This window comes from Pleurodeles waltl, chromosome 10 (genome assembly GCF_031143425.1).
Source record: "Pleurodeles waltl isolate 20211129_DDA chromosome 10, aPleWal1.hap1.20221129, whole genome shotgun sequence".
Classification (NCBI taxonomy): domain Eukaryota; kingdom Metazoa; phylum Chordata; class Amphibia; order Caudata; family Salamandridae; genus Pleurodeles; species Pleurodeles waltl.
In genome coordinates, this window is record NC_090449.1 from 736033679 (window position 1) to 736053527 (window position 19849).

General features: G+C 42.1%; 1 protein-coding gene across 2 annotated transcripts in view; it reads right to left on the reverse strand.

Moving 5' to 3' along the window:
* The window catches only part of MTPAP (mitochondrial poly(A) polymerase), a 182256-nt gene that overhangs the window by 146064 nt on the left and 16343 nt on the right, over positions 1–19849 (reverse strand). For both annotated transcript variants that reach the window (XM_069211289.1, XM_069211290.1), the window contains exons 2-3: positions 6176–6348; positions 1832–2065 (exon numbers count right to left, since the gene is read on the reverse strand). In XM_069211289.1, coding sequence (XP_069067390.1) covers positions 1832–2065; positions 6176–6348 — 407 coding nt within the window. The remainder of the gene's footprint in view (positions 1–1831; positions 2066–6175; positions 6349–19849) is intronic.

The window sequence follows — 19849 nt, forward strand, 5'->3', positions numbered from 1 at the left end:
TTGGGGAAGCAGCGATAGTGTTGGCTGAGTATTCAGCCTTCATCGTATTAACTTCTCTTTTGTATTCCTGTAACAGAGCTCCAAGGCTTTGTCCATCTGCTTCAGAATACCTACTGCACCATATTGTTTCCAATCTCCTGCAAGCAGATTTAAGGGCTTTTAAAGATTCATTGTACCAAGGAGCCAAATGCCTGTGGCGGGATTTCAAATCTGTACTAGGAATAACTTTATCCAGAGTTTGTAAAAATCCCCTGCTCAAAAGCTATGTAGTTGGAGTCTACTGGGTTCTTAGGGCTAAAGATGTTATTCAGAAAGTGTACCCGAACTAGGCTTGATCAGTTTACGCCACAGCCTTCAAGTTCTTGTGGAATTATGTACTGCCATTGAGTCGCCAGATTTCTTCAATTGCACATAAACGGAGATTAGAGCATAATCCTTTCAGTGTAGGGGATACAATATCTTTGATGGAGACCAACCCATCAAGGTAAAAAAATTAGATCATGGGTGTGTCCCCCTCGATGGGTGGGGTTTGTTGAAGGTCCAGGAAATCTCAAGAGTTCTCTCAATAGAGATTATAAATCTCCCTCTGCCCACAAGTTAAAATTCCCCAGTACAAAGAAGTTTGAGTCGGCAAATGCCATATTGGAAAGAAATTTTAACACAGGATAAAGCTGTTGACTAGGGAGGCAAAGAGGTCTGTAGCACATGAAGCCCAACAGGGCACTACCTCTCTCTGTCTTCAGTGTGAAACCAAACACATCTTGACCTACCAGCTCATCGAGCTCCAGTGAGGAGAAATTCAATTTTTCCTTATAAATTATCTCAACTCCTCCACTTTTCTGATCAATCCGTGGTTTATGAAGGGATTTGAAGCCTATAGGGCATGCCAGGCCCAACTCTGCTACACAGTCAGGAGTTGCCCAAGTTTCTGTGACAAACAGCAGGTCCCCATAACCAGAGTCTCATATTAGATTGACTTCAGTGGCGTGTTTTACCAATGACTTAGCATTTACTGGACCACATTTCAAAGTGCATGTGAGAATCATTTTTTGCTGAAATGCAATATTTAATATTTTTGTGTTCATTTAACTGTTTTCAGACAGCATCCACTGCTGTAAGGTAGGACTGCATTTTACATGGAACCACAGTGAGGTCACAGTCATACGGAAAACGCAAACAAGATGGTCAATGCAACAATTGTATTATTGGAAATAGATAGATCAAAACGAAAAGAAGACCCAGAGAAGAGGGCACGAGAACTAAGGGGAAGAACATAATGGGAAAGAGTGGGGTTAGGTAGGAAGCCAGCCAGGAAGGTGGTTAAGCACTGAAATAGACGAGGAGGATAATAATGTAGGATACTTCCTATGCCTGATCCTTAATAAGGGGATCCACAACTGTAACCAGATAGTCCCATTTTATTCATCATGTTCACCATGTACTGGGCTGACTTAAAGTGAAATATTACTGAAACTGACTTGTTGGTGCGTACTTTCAGAGCCACTACATAGCTGAGAGGAGGAGACTACCTACGTAGCAGCAACCTGAATATCAACAAATTTGAGTACACTCAACTTATTGCTGCCCTTTTCAAAAAACATTCCTAATGAATGAGTAGCATTGTTTGGTATATGGCTTATATAAGTATTTACAACCAAATATCTGATATAGAGTCTATAAAGGTATTCACACTGATTTACGTTTCCTAATTTTTCCCATGATTCAACAATGCTTTACTTACATGTTAGGACCTTTCACAAGATTATCATCCATACTTATTCAAACCCAAAGAATGTTAAAATAAACAATTCCCACTCACTCATATACTTACATTCTCCGCACTGGAAAGCTTTGCAATCAGTTCATTGATGGGGATTGTTGACTGCTTTTGGTACCCAACAGGTTTTTGGTTAGCAGCTTGCTCGAATGAGGTTGTTGATTTTATAGTAAAAAGCCTTGATTTGAACGGCACCACACAATCTTCTTTAATTACTGGGATACTAGCTCTGGAAAATAGTGACTCTACGCTGTCGAGTTTGGAAAATTCAACCACAGCATGGGTGCCCTGTGAAAAAGAAAGGACCAGATTCAGATTCAAAGATGTACAACTTGTAGTCTTTTAATTTCACCGGGTTGAAAGATTGGAAATATATATAACACATTTTACTCCATCCAAAACAGGAGTCTGAATGAATTGTATTAATTGCATGGTTATCAAAGCTAACTTACTCTACTAAATGTGGAATCACACTTCTTCACTTCTATTCGTAGCCCACACACATCAGTAATAGAAAAAAAAAGTATTGGGTAAAAGTCAAATCAGACCAGCATTTGCAAAGTCAATACGTCTTGACTATGTGCGATCTATTGGCTTTTCCAATGTTTTTAGCCATGTTACAAATGACTAAAAGTAAAGATTGAAAGCTTTATGACACAGCCAGGGTTTATTGTGTTATAGTGTGTTTTTAGGGTTGAGCGCAAAGCTGGTGTAATAACTCTATGGGCTTTTAACACCACCCTCGAGTTTGGTTGCTTCGTGGACTTGCCTTTTAAAATTGGCTAAATTTCATTAGTGGAAGGCATGCATACGTCATGCCTTTTCCAGTGTTTAGCCCTCCTCGAGCACACCGGCCATCTACTAAAAATATACGCAGCTCCATGTTTTCCGTATGGGTTCTGGCCTACTTTTTTCTCTTTATTTCACAGGCAGCGTGATCTCGCAGGGCAGTAGTCGAGCACTTTGCATGACATAGACCTTGTTACATGGCTATTTGCCCTTTTTTTCCGGTTACATGGCTAATTACACTTTTGCCGGTTACATGGATAATCTATACTATAACGTCCCTGTAGATCTATAGTCTGGGGACCGCAAGCGCACTCCTGAACAAACATGTAAAATATGAAAAAGCCACTTCAAAAATAACAAAAATATATTTTATTCACAGGCAGAACTGTTTAATCTTAGTAATAGTAGAACATTAGACTAAATCAGTGCAAGTTTCTTTTAAAGGAATCATTTTCAAACATGAATGTTGAACGTTCATACTTCAACCCACCCTGACAATGCCAATAGTGAACTAAGAGGCAAGTCAGTAATATGCAGTTGGGGTTACTTGGGTTGCTATACTACACAGACAACATTTTAGTAAAATCAAATGTTGGAGAAGTTTTTGTATAGCACACATACTGAAGGTATACATTTCAAGATCGTACTATATGTAATGATAGAGAACAAGCATAGGCAAAGCTTATTGGATTTCCCTATGCAAAATCTATTGTCTTTGTTAATGTTTTTTGTACATTTTGCAGATGATTGAAATAAAGACGTGAGGTAACGGAAAGAGCTGCCGACTTGGGGAACCAGGTTTTAGTCTTGGCATCAGCTCAACATCCTATGATCCGGGCCAAATCATGTAATCTCCCTAGTACCGTAAAAAAGTGTCTGTGCAATATAAATGGTGCTCTTATTAAGTGCTGAAATACCTTACAGAACTTTTATGTGCCTTTTATCAAAGCATCCCTTACTGTGAAAAAAGGTGATCCATACACGTTTAAGGTTTGCCAGTGTCCTAAGTGACAAGAAGAGGGAGCCTGTGAGAGAGGAAGGGTGAGAAAGCACGGTGGTAGTCACAGGGAGCACTGGGACAGGGGCTAGGGAGTGGGGAGATATCGGCCATTGCTGGTTTTGAGTTGGAGGTAATATTAAAATATAGCAATAATTGGTGTTCCCGGCTTACTAGAGCTTATGGCCCCTGTGCCACTGCGCCTGCTGCACCATTCAAGTTATGTCCCTTGTGCCTGCAAGGTAACTGCACTTGCGACTGCTTGTTTAGTAGTAAAATATTGCAATAATCGGTGTTCACTGGGTTTCCAAAAGCTTTTGGCCCCTGTGCCACTGCACCATCTGCACCATTGAAATCATGACTCTTGTGCCTGCAAGGACAAATGAGGAATTATTTTATATCCAGTGATATGTCTTACGAAAAAGGCACAGGTGCAGACAAAATACAGAATTATTGTGTTGCTAACAATAATAAAAGCTTTCGTAAAAAGTGCCTTTAAACTTATCCATCTGTCTAAAAGGAGTTGCCACAGACTTCATAATAAAGCATATGCTTTACACATCAAAGTAAAAACCAAGCAGTTTTAAAATTGTGTTACAATAGGATTGTCTTTTTCCTGTAAAAAATGTTATCATGTTAGTGAATGGGTCATAAACAGTGTAAAGTTGCCTAATAGTTTTCAAACATGATTTTAGAAATGTTCATGCTTCCACCCACCCATACAATGCCAATAGTGAACTTCATGTCCTACGAGTGAAAGGCTAATGTTTTAAGCAGCTGAAGATGAGATACCTTTTGAGATGGCAATATCTAAAATATATATTTTTTTAAAAGGATACAAATGGGCTCCATGGAGAAAGTAAGCAGCATTCCTCTTTCCTGTAATTGCTCTCAATTGGAAGTCAGCCGAAAGTAAAAAAAATATTAGGCACCCTTAGAGGCAGAGCTTGACATTTGAACCTCAGTCTTTGAATGCCCAGCAAATGGGACGAGATAGCAATATTTACAGGCTTATTACAGTAAAAAGTTTGTGGAAGAATACTGTAAACATGGCTTTGTCATGTGGAGGGAGGAATTTGAGGTTGGGAGCCCAAAGCAAATGAAGTCAGCAAAAAGAAACTAAGAAAACATGAGTTCCAAACCATAAAGCCAATGGCAAGAAATGGGCAGAATGCATTTCCAGGTCCAATTTCTGAAACTCCACAAGATGCCTTTCGTATACCACACAGCTGCTCTGTCTCGTAAGCTGCGACCTAAAAACGGGACAAGGAGTTTCAGGCTGTGTGAACAGCAAGGACAAATGGAGTTCTAGATCCTTCACCACTCACTGATGTGCAATGCTATGTGTATTTGACCACTGACTCCATCTTGACCATTGACTCCATTTTGTGTTCAGCTTCTGGTGCCGTCTCAGCAACAGCGCAGGGTTTCTCCACACAGAGCTTGTTTTTCCACACTGAACGTGTTTTTGCTCTTCTAACCAGAGCAGGGTCATACCATGCTAGAACATATTATGGAGGATGCGGCTACGATAAAAGAGTACAAAGCTGAGAATATTTTTCATCAGAGAAAGGTACAGTTCTGTCTCAGGACCGCGCATTGGGGCCTGGCCAGTTGTTTTGCATGTTTTAGGCAAATACAAAGTATAGCTTGCTTTTGAATTCCATAACAGAAGGGAGGTTACTAGAATCTTCCTCTTCAGTTAGTTTAAGGTACAAAAGATGAGGAAAATGTAGTGCCGAAACAGAGGAACTCACCTGTTGAGTAGATGAACTGCCCAGGAAAATCCCATCTGAGGAAGGTCTCCTGCCTCAACTGTTGAGGGTTCCACAGCTTGGCGCTGGCAAGGATCATGGATTTAACCCCCATGGTGATGCATTTTAATTCTTAATTATGGAATGTTTAGTGTGCTTTCTGGTGTTTTCATATCATTCCCCTGATTACATTCTTTAAAGCACAATGCATGTATGCTACACTGCCGTTCTCAATAATTTCTCAAAACCACTTTCATTTCTTGTCTCTTTAGGAGCGTACAATATCTGAAGTAGTGAGGTTGTTAATTTCTGGATTACAAAGATAATTGTGCGCTATGTGATATGGATCCAAGCCCTTGGAAGTATCTCTCCAAAACATCTAAGAGCATAACTGGAGGAGGCTGCCACATTTTCAGAGTGGAACCAGCAGCTAGGTAAATGCTCATCACTGTAGATTTGGGAAGCTCCTTCCTCAATGAGATGTTTTACTTTGGAGGAACCTACTACTTTAAAAGGTTTTGTCAGCTTGCCTACTCGGGCAACTAAAGCATTTTAGTTTGTTAATTCACCTCTGAAAGCACCAAGAAGTAAATATGTGAGCATGGCATTTTCATTGGGGTAACAAAAAAGGCAACATTCTAACACTATTGGTGCAAGTACTTACTTTCTTCTATATGTTGCTGGGAAACAGCTGAGCAACGTGAAAACAGTTTATGCTTTTAGAAAGGTTACTTGCATTGCCGAAGAGCTTTGTAAACTTTTAGCTGACCAAACAATTGTAATCAACACATGCAAGGGTATAAATGTGAGCTTTGAAGTATCTGGATTTCACTTGTTCATTTTCTGTGTAATACTTACGAAACTTTCATAAAAGAAGTGAGTGTTGATAGTGCCATGTTGGGATAAGTATTTGAGGAACTTTTTCTCATTAATCTTGGGTGGACAACTAATTAAAACAGTATGCTTTGCTTGTTGCTGCCTTTCCTCTTGAACTTTGATGAAAGTCCTCCTTGAGCTGCAACTTTCAGAACCTAGAAAAAACACAAGGTGATAGTCATCAAAACACGTTAAGTATGCAAGAACTGGTTTACAGCATAATTACTACATTTGTCACACTTCAAACTGGAGGTTAATACATGGACAAAAGTATGTTCTCATCTAGACAAAGTCAAAAAGCATTGGTTTAATAAGCAAAGCCAACTCACAAAATATGTTTAGCATTAATTAAAACGCCTTAGCAGCATAAATAAGAGTTTTGCAATTTTTAATACTGTGTGCTTTTCACACAAATAAATCAGGCATATCTGAAGGTGGACCTTAGTGGACAATCTGACAATGGGGAACTGCTCGCAGCACTAGGTTGTGCGTCAGCGACAGGCAAAATAATGTGTTACGGAGTGGGCAGTGGTTTAGGGTGGCACCATGGAGTGCGCATCCAGAAATTCTAGTGAAATAAGTATTCACAAACATTTTGAAGGTGATTTTCAACCCCAGAAAAACATGTAAAATTACTCTTGCAAAAGTCAGGAGTAAGTGCATTTCTAGAGCTCAAATGGAGAGGTAATGGCCCCATATTTAATGTTGTCGCGGTTCTCAACGGTCTTACCCTCGCAGCGGGGAGGCGTAGGGGAACGGTCCTTGTTCCGACGGGTTCTGCTCTGGCCGAGGTAGGGGCGACCCCTTCCGGTAGCCACGGTGCTGTTTGGTATGAGCGAACCACTACAGTCCGTGCCCTCCAGAAGGAGTCCCAGAGGAAAAACCCCAGTAGGGTAAAAAACCTCCACAGGAACTCCCTGAAACGAAAGGAGGACACCAGGGTATTAGGACCGCAGTTCAGGAAGGCAGGAAAACAAAGCAAATCAGGAACAGACAGGATTCGCAGAAGGATATCAAATAGGAGCGTCACTATCACCAAGGAGTGTTGCAACGCAATGAACAGGCAGTTGGAATCCCCTTAAATACCCCTGGACAGGAAACAGGAAACAGGAAGTAGAACACCGCCATCTTGGATTGGGGAAAAGAAAACAGTAATGAATTAGGTATGTGTGTTAGACAATGCATGCTGGGTAGAGAGGAAGTGGTAAGCATGCTGGGAAGAGAAAAAAGGCAAGTATAAAGAACCCCCAGTGTAAGGGTTCGGTTTGTCCTAGGAACATCGGTAAGTGGTGGTGGGCAGGTGAATACATGCAAGAGAAATAAATGTTAAGCGCATAATGCGCTGTGTGCGGCCATGCCTGAAACCCCCTCGGGGTTTCAGGCTCTGCCGCGTCTGCCTTTAAGGCAGAACTTGAAAAAGGGGGAGCGGCGAGCGCCGTGACCCCCAGACCGGCTCCCTGGAGCCTTTATGGCCCTCGCCGGAGCCGCGGCGACCCCCGCGACCTGGGTGTCTGCCTCTGCGTCTACCGCGGCCCGGGCGTCGGCTGCGGCAAAATTAACGTGCCGCGCCGCAGCAACCTGAGCCCGCGGCCGCAGCGAGCGCTGCGGTGTAACAGTATGCCCCCTCCCCGAGGCCCCGGGTTTGTGAGGGAAGAGCCGAAAAAAGCGGCGGATTAAAAGAGGAGCATGGACTGAAGAGGCATCCTCCCAGGAACACTCACTCAAAGGGTACCCCTTCCAATGAATAAGGTATTGGAGGCGCCCATGGAAAAATCGAGAGTCACAGACCTCCTGCACTTCGTATTCAGGCACATTGTCAACCAACAAAGGAGGGGGACAGGGCAACTGCCTATGAAAGAGATCAGGACGGTAAGGTTTCAGTTGCGAGACATGGAATACTGGGTGGATCTTCCATGTCCGAGGTAGGCGAAGACGCATGGACACTGGGTTGATCTTCTTGAGAATGAGAAAGGGACCATAAAAGCGGGGCTTGAATTTGTTTTGGGTGAGTCGGAGAGGTAGGAATCTAGAGGAGAGCCAGACCTTATCATGGACTTGATATAGAGGAGCCGCACAGCGTCTCCTATCTGCTATTGTCTTCATGCGGGACTTGGTGGACACAAGGTTAGAATGGATAATTCGCTGTATACCCCGTAGCTGTCGAACGAAAGAGGAGATGGCGGGAAGGTTGGAGTTGTCTCTCAGGGGAGTTGGGAAGGCCCTGGGATGGAAACCATAGGAGCCATAGAAAGGAGAGACTTTAGAGGCACTGTGTAGAGAGTTATTATAGGAGAATTCGGCAAGCGGTAAGTAGGGAGCCCAATTACTTTGTGTAGCGTTACAGAAGCTACGTAAGTACTGCTCGAGACCCTGATTGAGTCGTTCTGTTTGTCCATTGGTTTGAGGGTGGAACCCGGATGACAAGGCCACCTGGATCCCCAAGATCTTGCAGAATTGGTTCCAGAAACGGGAGATATATTGGGGACCTCTGTCTGATATAATAACTTGGGGTAGCCCATGTAGCCTGAAAATTTCTTGAGTAAAGACCTGACTTAACTCCTTTGCCGTGGGTAACTTTCTCAAGGCCGTGAAGTGGGCCATCTTGGTGAAGGAGTCCACAGTTACCATTATGACGTGGTTTCCCATTGAGGAAGGTAAGGCGCACATAAAATCGGTGGATATGGTAAGCCATGGGCCTGGGGGAACAGGTAATGGGCGGAGTAAGCCCACAGGTCTGGTTCGGGGTGTCTTGGCTTGAGCACATGTAGGACAGGATAACACATATGCCTCAGTGTCAGCCTTGAGAGTTGGCCACCAGAAAGAGCGAAGCAAAAGATCTTGAGTCGCTTTCACTCCTCGATGACCCGCAATAGGAGAATCATGGCACATGTGTAAGGCTTCGATTTGCACTGTTTTAGTGGGTAAAAACAGGGCCTTATCATGATAATAGTAGTCATGATCTATGTGCAGCTGTGGACGTAACCTCTTTAGTTCTGTTTCGTGTAGACGGGCATATTCAGACTTAACTTGATCTAAAAAGGTCTGTGCTACCCCTATGATTTTATTGTTGTCGAATAAGTTTTGAACCGCGGAATCACCGCACCCAGGATAACGTCGGGACAGGGCATCCGCCAGGATGTTCTGAGAACCAGGGATGTAGGTGATATAGAAATCATACTGGCTGAAGAAGAAGGCCCATCGAGCTTGCCGGCTATTTTGGCACTGGAAATTTCTTAAACACTGTAGATTTCTATGATCGGTCCGGGCTTCGAAGGGCTCCTTTGATCCCATCAAAAAGTGTCTCCATTCAGTGCACGCGACCTTTAAGGCGAGTAATTCGCGTTCTAGCACGGAATAGTTTCGCTCAGAATCAGATAGAATGTGGGATAGATAGAATACAGGGTGTTCTAGGTCATCATCGTCTTGTCTTTGTAACAAGGCAGCCCCAATGGCTCTTTCTGAGGCGTCTGTGACAACAATGAATTGTTTGCTAGTGTCTGGGTGTCGAAGAATAGGGGCTTGACTAAAGGCTTTCTTTAAGTCCTGAAAAGCTGACTCAGCGCCTGGTGTCCAACAAAAACCTTTCTTTAGGTGTTCCTTTTTGAGGGTTTGAGTAATGAAGCTGGTTCTCTGGGCAAAGTCTGCTATGAACTGCCGGTAGAAGTTGGCTAGTCCCAGAAAACATTGAGTCTCCTTGATGGAAGAAGGAGATGGCCAGTTCAATATAGCCTGTACTTTGTCTGAGTCCATGGCAATTCCGGTTTGGTCTATACAGTATCCCAAATATTTCACTTCTATCTGATCAAATTCGCATTTTTCAGGCTTACAGAACAAATGATGTTGTCGGAGTCTTTCTAAGACTTGGCGGACGTGTTTGGAATGTTCCTCTGGATGAACCGAATAAATTAGGATATCGTCAAGATACACTACCACTGTTTGTTGCAAAAGATCAGAAAAGATAGAATCCATGAATCTTTGAAAGATGGACGGGGCATTAGTGAGTCCGAAGGGCATTACTCTATATTCGTAGTGACCAAAAGGTGTTCTAAAGGCGGTCTTCCACTCATCACCTTCTCTGACTCTTAGCAGATGATAGGCTCCTCGGAGATCCAGCTTAGTGAACCTCTTGGCTCCTCTGACTGCTTCTAAGATGTCTTTGATGAGGGGTAGCGGATACCGGTCTTTGATAGTGATCCTGTTTAACCCTCTGAAGTCGATACAGGGACGCAGGTCTTTGGTTTTCTTTGGTACAAAGAAAAGAGGAGCCCCGGCGGGTGAAGAGGAGGGAGTTATTAACCCACTTTGTAGATTCTCATCTAGGTACTCCTTCAGAATTTGTTTCTCTGGTTCGGTGAGGGAGTACATCCGCCCAAAAGGAACTACAGTGTCTGGCTCTAAAGAAATGGCACAGTCGTATTCTCTGTGGGGTGGCAATTCAGGTCTTTCTGGCTTCTGGAATACATCGATATAGTCCTGATACTGTCTGGGAACTCCCTGTAGAACATTAATGGATCCTCCCACCTGGGCAGGTGCTGTTGAGAGACTTTTTGGGGACCAATAATCCCCGGCCGGATAGCAATGGTGTTGACAAAAATGGGAGGATAACGAAATGGTTTTTGTTTCCCAGTTGATGTAAGGATTGTGCCGTGTAAGCCATGGAATTCCCAGGATCATGACATGGTGTGGTGATGAGATTAAGTCAAACGAGAGAATTTCCTGATGTTTACCGAACTGTAAACAGAAAGTAGGGGTGGTGTATTGTACCGGTCCAGAGGCCAAGAGTGACCCATCAACAGTATGTACCTGTTCTGGTATTTCTTTGGGTATTTGTGTTATTTGTTGTTCTTTGGCCCAGGTTTCATCTAAATATAGGCCACTGGCTCCGCAATCCAATAAAGCCAAAGTTCTTGCTTCGCGGCCATCAGTTAAATGGAGGATAACTGGTAAGAGAAAAAGAGCAGTTCCTTCCTCCCTGGAAGAGCAAATAGAAGGTATATCACGATATCCCGTCCTCACCCTTCTTACTGGGGACGGGAGTTGGCGTTTCCCAAGGGCTTGGTTGGACGAATGGGGCAGGCGCGAATTAGGTGACCAGCTGCACCACAATATAGGCAAAGCCCCTTCCTTCGTCTATGTTCCCTTTCGCTGGCGGATAGAGGTCCGCGAGCTGTGTCAATCTGCATGGGCTCTTCCTCGGTATTCCCTTTGGATTCAGGGCGGGCTTCCTCGGAACGATGGGCGAAGGGACGAGATGGTACTGAGTGAAAAGGCAAACGACTCTTCTTTTTCTCCATTCGTCGTTCATTTAACCGATACTCTATAGTTAGTGCTTGGTCCATCAACCCTTTGAGGTTTTCTATCCTGGCAGAATGTACTAGTTCATCTTTGATGTCCTCTCTTAGACCTCTACGGAAGAGTGTCACCAAGGTACGTTCCACCCAGGTTGTTTCTGCAGCTAATTGTCTGAAACGGGTGATGTATTGTAATACATCCTGACTCCCTTGTTGGACTTCGCAAAGAGCCTCTTCTGCTGACGCCTCGAGTCCAGGGCGTTCAAACATCTGTTTAAAAGTAGTGATAAAGGTGGAATAATTAGATAGACAGGGATCGTTTCTGGTTACTAGAGGTGTGGCCCAGGCCAAGGCTGGTCCTGATAAGGCACTAATCAAATACCCCACCTTGGTCTTATCTTGTACAAATTGCGAGGGGCGAAAGGCAAAGTACACCGTTAAGGCATCCAGGAATTCTTTTAATGTGGTGGGATCCCCGGAAAATCGAGGTGTAGAGGCGGCTACTGCAGGGACATCTGTGGTCCTGGAGGCAAAGGTTTGTCGATAAACAGTATTCTCAGTACGTAATTGCTGGAGTTCTTGAGCCTGTTGTTGTATCGTCGCCAGCAGGTCCTGGTTAGTAGGTTCCGTGTTTACCACTGGGTTATCCATAGTTCCGGACTGCAACAGGAATTGTGGGCGTTGCAATCTGTCGCGGTTCTCAACGGTCTTACCCTCGCAGCGGGGAGGCGTAGGGGAACGGTCCTTGTTCCGACGGGTTCTGCTCTGGCCGAGGTAGGGGCGACCCCTTCCGGTAGCCACGGTGCTGTTTGGTATGAGCGAACCACTACAGTCCGTGCCCTCCAGAAGGAGTCCCAGAGGAAAAACCCCAGTAGGGTAAAAAACCTCCACAGGAACTCCCTGAAACGAAAGGAGGACACCAGGGTATTAGGACCGCAGTTCAGGAAGGCAGGAAAACAAAGCAAATCAGGAACAGACAGGATTCGCAGAAGGATATCAAATAGGAGCGTGACTATCACCAAGGAGTGTTGCAACGCAATGAACAGGCAGTTGGAATCCCCTTAAATACCCCTGGACAGGAAACAGGAAGTAGAACACCGCCATCTTGGATTGGGGAAAAGAAAACAGTAATGAATTAGGTATGTGTGTTAGACAATGCATGCTGGGTAGAGAGGAAGTGGTAAGCATGCTGGGAAGAGAAAAAAGGCAAGTATAAAGAACCCCCAGTGTAAGGGTTCGGTTTGTCCTAGGAACATCGGTAAGTGGTGGTGGGCAGGTGAATACATGCAAGAGAAATAAATGTTAAGCGCATAATGTGCTGTGTGCGGCCATGCCTGAAACCCCCTCGGGGTTTCAGGCTCTGCCGCGTCTGCCTTTAAGGCAGAACTTGAAAAAGGGGGAGCGGCGAGCGCCGTGACCCCCAGACCGGCTCCCTGGAGCCTTTATGGCCCTCGCCGGAGCCGCGGCGACCCCCGCGACCTGGGTGTCTGCCTCGGCGTCTACCGCGGCCCGGGCGTCGGCTGCGGCAAAATTAACGTGCCGCGCCGCGGCAACCTGAGCCCGCGGCCGCAGCGAGCGCTGCGGTGTAACAAATGTGCGTTGTGGGATAGAGTTTCTCCACAGGAAATTATTATTTTTCTGTGGAAAAAGAAGAAAACAATTGTAAAGCACATTCTCAAAATTTAATTTAATCTTGCAGACTGTACAACTTTAATACCATCACCAGGATTAAGTCTGAAGGAAGAGTATACATGATAGTCAATGATTAGCACACATTTTGTTCTATAATACTGGGGATTTATGTGACTTCCCGAGAGTCACTAATGTATTTCTATTGCCTTGGGAATTTTACCATGCCAAGTTTTCTAACATTTTACACAGCCTTTGGAACTAGGCCCCTAGTGAGTAATCTAGATAAATAAATGTGTGCTATTAATATTAACATAAATTGCATTTTATGTAGTGCGTCAAACTGCATTTGTGCAATTTCCAAGCGCTGTAAATAAAAGGTGTTACCAGATTTAATTAACTGAATTTCCTGATTAGCTGTCCCTGCTGGAATTCAGCCTGCAACTTAAAATCACTACACATCTGCAGCAAACAATTGTATCTTACAGAGCCTTTTTCTGCCAATTAATCTATGCACACCCAGCAAAGTCATAATAAAACAAACTTGGCACTCTTAACAATATAATGTACGCTCACTACAGGAACATCAAAATTATTCTTGAACTTAATTAATGACATGTTAAAATAAGTGAAAATGGAGAGAGCTTGTACTGACTTTATTAAAAACGACTTCTACATGGAAGCTGTATGTCCCTTAACCGGTACGTTTCAGAGTAGCGAAAGATGAAAACGGCAAATAAATAGTAATTAATGGCAACACCAAAATATTTAGCCAGTGGCACCAGAGCACAAACCTATTGGCTTTGTGCATGCACAGTGTCATTCTTGTATTGTTTTTTTCATATAACATAAGAAAAATCATGGCAAGAAGACCTCCGCTCATGCACAGGCCGACATCTTGCAATGGTTTAAAGCCATTAAAAGAGGTCACCTGACGCTTTATTAGAGGCACGCTGTGGACGCTAGCAATGGAGGGGCAAGCACGGAGAGGGGAAATTTATTTAAAAAAATTAAAAAGTTAGAAATTAGGAGGGGCAGTGTATCAACAGCAAGGACAAGAAGAGACAATCATCATGTACTGCAATGGAAAGCTGTGAACCCAGAAGTGAAAGCATACAACTACAAGCAAATCAAATTGTCAAAAAACAGAAACCCTCCTTTAATGCAGAAAACAAAAGAGAGGGAGGCCATCAAGTCAGAAGCAAGGGGCAGAGACAGACAAGAAAGGCATCAAATCATGAGCAAGGGACAGACCAAAAAATCCACTTGAAGTATACTGGTTGCAGTAGGTCTGCCAACAGCCAGCTAAAGCTATCTATAATGTGATACCTTTAAAAGGAGGTCAAGTACATAACACAATAGATACGTGCAGCCAGTTTCAGTGAAAGATAGAAGTAAAGCCATCAAGAGTCTTGCCGCCTTTGTAGATGTTCCAAATTGAACTCAGAATTTCATTGGCAACTCATGTCTGTTTTAGTTACACAATTGTAATTTTTAAACTTGTCATAACAAATATCCTCCAACAGGGTGAGTATGCGCACACACAGACAAAAAAACAAAAAGTTAATAAAGATCATATGTTAGGAGTGGGGGAATATATGTGGCAAATTGAGCTGGGAGGAATAACACTTCTTCCAGGGGTCCATGCTATAGACACCTCTGCCCTATTTCTTTCCCAAGACAGTGAACTTGTTCTTAGTCATTCGAAAGTGCTCAAAAAGTGCGAAAGTGCACGGTACACCAGGAATCGCTAGTAATGCATAATGGAGTAGATTCAGGTAGAAATGTAGCTGGCCTGACACAGTAGAACTTATGGCGAGGCTATAAAACCTTCCCATTAACATTTTGATTTTTGCATATTATTTTCTTCATGGAATAAATAAAATACTTCATCATTTTTTACAAGTAGCAATTTTATAAGTGGGCGGGTGCCCCACTTTCACTACTGATTTATTGGGGGTTTCACCACAGTGATTTTTGTTGAGGTATCACCAGCAACACCAGCTGCAAATGCTCTTGGAAGAACAATAAAGGTGTGTGAATGGAACTCATTTTATTCTCCTTCAAAAGATGGGAATTTATGTTCTTTCTGCAATAAAACGTTTGACAAGCAGATCGCAGTAGGGCCTGCTTAACTCCATTGACTAGGCCTTGGCCTTTATGATGCCTGCTGCCATTAGAAAGAGCAAAAAGGACAATTTATAAACAGAAATAGGTTTTATACTGGCACTCACTGTTTTAGGCAGAGGGTCAGATGGGTATCTACTGCAAGAATATGTGTTATCGTCCCTGCAAGTCCACCTAGCCTTCCATCATTCTAAGTCTTGCCAAATGAGTACCTATAAATTGGGTAACAGCAAACATTTTTTTCTGTTAAGAGTTCCTAGAGAGCTACACTGAAGTCAATGTGTGATCTACAAATACACATTATGTTAGTGACTATCATGTTTAGAAAGACATAGCATGGAATGTCCTCGACTGATCATTTCAGAATGGAGAATGTTGATCTTCAAGAGAGATGGGAGTTGGAGTAGAGAGCTGGAGTGGTTACACCTCTGATGGATGGGCTCTCTGTAGCAGGATAAACGTATACCAATAAAAGAAGATATTATCAAGACTCCATCCTTTACACATTGGCGATGACTGGAGAAAGAACCCTACTTGAACAGAAAGGAGACCTGAACATCTATACACTGAGAATTCAAAGAGGATAGGGTTAAGAATCAAAACGACCACTCATTTCACCTGTTAAGCTAAGTACCACCCACTGACTTGGTGCATGTGGTTGATTTTTCTTATTGAATATCACTGTTAATGACTTCTATTTGCTGCTGTGGCCTTCATCTATGCTGCCTGGGGAGTTGCAAGGGATGTTTAACTGATAACTGAAAAGGTGTTTTGGATAATTGTGCTGCACCGCACCTTCGTATCACATTGGCCCATATTGTGTACTTTTGCTGGCATAGGATTTCTTAACATCCATTACTCCAAACGTTGATGCTGCATTGGCTGAACAAAGCTCTTGTGTCATTTCATCACACCAACAGCATAAGCGCACAGTACACATCATCTCTGTCATCTGTCATGTTGAAAAGCTCCATCTTCTGGCCTGAATGCAAGCCACACACAAAGAAGGAAGAGTATTGACCAAAAGACCTAGTATGTATACATTAGCGACTATCTAGGTTGGATTCATTCTACATCATTACGCTTCAAATCGAAGTCGGTGGCCATCTTAGTTGAATTCACAATATACTATTCATTGATCGGAGATCTGCGACATGCAAGCACTTGTCTACTTTAAAGTTGCATGTTGGATCTGCAACACTCACACACTTGTCTGTCATGCACACAGACGATAACATCAACATTGCATGTCATTAATTGTGATACGCACACAGGTTTAGCTGCAACACTCACGCACTCATTAACTTTAACACTGGGTGTCGATTATGCCACAAGCCGGCACTTGTCAAACACGCACACAAGAAACAACATCAAGATTGTGTGATCTTCTAAATCACCATCATCTGCACTGGAACATAGTCTGCTGTGATTAAGTATTTGTGTGTTATCTTCTGTGATATGCATAGAAGTGAGTGATTATCATAGTAACGTTTCGTAAATTATTTACAGCACAGTGTTTACCTTTTGGACAACCATTAATGTTATTACATGTGGTAAGTAGTTAGATACAAAAGTCATACAGATTACAAATAGCTTTGACTGTGTGGTAAAGGAGAACACTTTATAATTATTATTCAAAAAGTAACTACACCTCAATTTTTTCTTCCTTCCCCTGGTAACCCAGCATTTCCTTGGAAAAGGTGGAAGAAATGTTGTGTCCACTATGCCAGAGTATGTGGTACCTCTCCTGGTGCTGAGAGGAAGACATCTTTACTTATGAATTTCTAGGAGCAGGGGGGCAGGAAGCATTTGAACACTCACCCAAATTATCCTCAGAAGATGCAAATGGCCTCAATGAATATGAAATTTGTTAAATAAACTAGATTTACACCATTTACTCGAGTTGAGTACCTTCTTGGAGAGAGAGCTATCACTTTGGAAGAAGAATACAACAAGTTTGGGAACCTGTGGAGGCATATATTACTGCACTAAGAAAGTTTTTATCCACTTTCAATTTTGGTGTAACAGTAGATGAGAGGTTGTGTGATCAATTTATGTTAGAACGTACATTAGGCAAGGGAAAGGAAGCATTGTGGCTTAAAGAAAATCCTACTCTGGATGAAGTAATAACTATTGCAAAGTCGTGATAATTCACAGGGATGTGTAGAGACTATTCATAACAATAGGTGCTAAAAAGAAGGAAACTGTGAGTGTTGTCACATCTAAAGGGTCAAGCATAACAAAAGAAAAACAAGAGGTAAAGACAACCAAGAAACCTCATATTAAATGCGTAATGTTGGAAATGTAGAAAATTTCATAGACTGCCCAGGGTGGAAAGCTACATGCAAATCGTGTGGAAAAAAGAACATTTAACATCTCGTTCCAGATCGGAAAAGTATAAGAAAAAAGTAAGGGAAGTATGCTGTCACTCTAGTGATGTATGTGAAGAAGTAGTGTTATATGTTGGAAGTCAAGAACGAGAAGGACCCTTTGAAATTGTAAAAATCAATAGCTCTCTGGTGAGAATGCAATTTGATTCATGTGCAAAGATAAATCTAAATTCAAGAAATTTCTTTGAGGAAAGTTTGATAGATTCAATAAAAATGCAGAAACCAGACATTAAATTTTAAGGGTATGGAGGACAACCCATTAAGTTGATGGGTTATTTTTGGGGCACAGTTGATTTACATGACAGTACGATTCCAGCACAAATATATGCATCGGTCAATGGTGATTCGCTAATTTACTGGTTTCAGCAAAAGGAGTTATCAGTATTCCTTGATTATAATGAAAACACTTTCAGTGAGGTTAAAAGATAACTGGTTACTGAAAAGTAATTATCTCAAACATATACACAATGTCTGAAACAGCTGATTATAAAAGAACAAGGCCACTTGAGAAATTATGTATACTACATCAAACTAAAGATAGGTGTGAGTCTGATAATAGGAAAAGTGAGTAATTACCATTGATGGTTAAAGAAGCCATTAATAAAGAATTGGAGAAGCTAATAAAATGTGTGATGTGATTCAAGAGTTTGAAGCATGTGAATGGGTGCACCTGTGGTCATGGCTCGTAAAGCAAATGGAGAGGTGAGATTATGTTTAGACTTAAGCGAACTGAATAACGTTGTTGTGGCAGATCGTTATCCTTTACCAAGTATCACTGAAATATGTAACTTGGATGGTCCAAAGCTTTTCACCTCGTTAGATCTAACCTCAGCCTATCATCAAATATCTTTACACTCACAATCTCAAGAATTAACTTCTTTTGTATCTCCTTTGGGGACTTTTAAATATGTATGGATGCCTTTTGGGTTAATATCGGCTGCTGCAGTTTTTCAGAGAGCAATGGAACATGTGTTGAGAGGAACTGAAGGTGTTAAAATATATCAAGATGTGTGTTAATACAAGGAGAAAATTGTGAGAAGCATGATTTCAGAGTGGAAACGGTACAGATTGAGTGAGAGTGGTCTTACCCTTAAACATGAAAAATATGAACTTGCTGTGGATGAAATTAAATACTTAGGACATTTGATTACGGCAGAAGGGACATGACCCAAAGAAAATCTAGTTAATGAAATAATTGGTATGCGTTCCCTCCAACAAGAATGAATTAGTGAAATTTCTAGAGACTGCGGAATTTTATTGTAAGTTCTTTCCAAAGTTTGCTCAAGTCTGCAATAGTATGAGGAAATTGTTAAAGAAAGGGGTAGAATCTAAATGGTCACAAGAATAAGTACAGGTGAAGAAGAACAGATCTATCTAGAGCAGCAAGTTTAAGCAGCTGTGCACCAGGAACTAAAGCTATCACAAGGACTGATGCAAGTGCAAAAGGCCTAGGTGCAGATTTAAAGCAAGGTGCTGCAGGGAAAGTAAAAACTATTATTTTTTTTGTCAAGAACACTACGTGGAGCTGAATACAATTACACAGTTATAGAGAAAGGAACATTAACTGTGTATTGGGCAGTAAGGAAACTTAAAAAATTCTTATGCGGAAGTCAGTTTGAAGTGATGACAGATCATAAACCATTGATGGAAGGCTTTTGTTAAAAAAAAAAAAAAAAAAAAAATGGAATTGATGCTGTATCCAACAGAATAAGGAGATGGCTGTAGCTCTGCAGGAATTGCTTTTTGTGGTGTCTTATGTGTGTGGTGTGATGAAATTTGTAGCAGATTGTTTCTTGAGATTGTGCGTAGATGAGAACAGCAATCAAGCAAGACAGTAGTGAGATGGAAGATGCATTTGGATATGAGACTGTCAACATTTGTATCTCGAGGTTTTGTAAAAGAAGAGGAATGGAAAGAACCATTGGAGGATGATATATTACTCAAAAAAGTAATGGGAAAAATAAAAGATGGATGGACTGTAAAAGAGAAGACATGATGAATTTAAAGGATTTTAGCAGGTAAAAGAAGAACTTTCTTTGGAAGATTATATGAAAAATGAAGGGTGAAAGGTTAGTTCCACCTGAGAAAGTCAAAATGAGATTGATTTAAATGGACTCATGAAAGTCATCCAGGAATATCCACGACTAAACAGAGATTAAGAGAAAATGACTGGTGTCCAGGAATGGGTGTTTTAATAGAAAGGGTAGTGTGTGACTGTA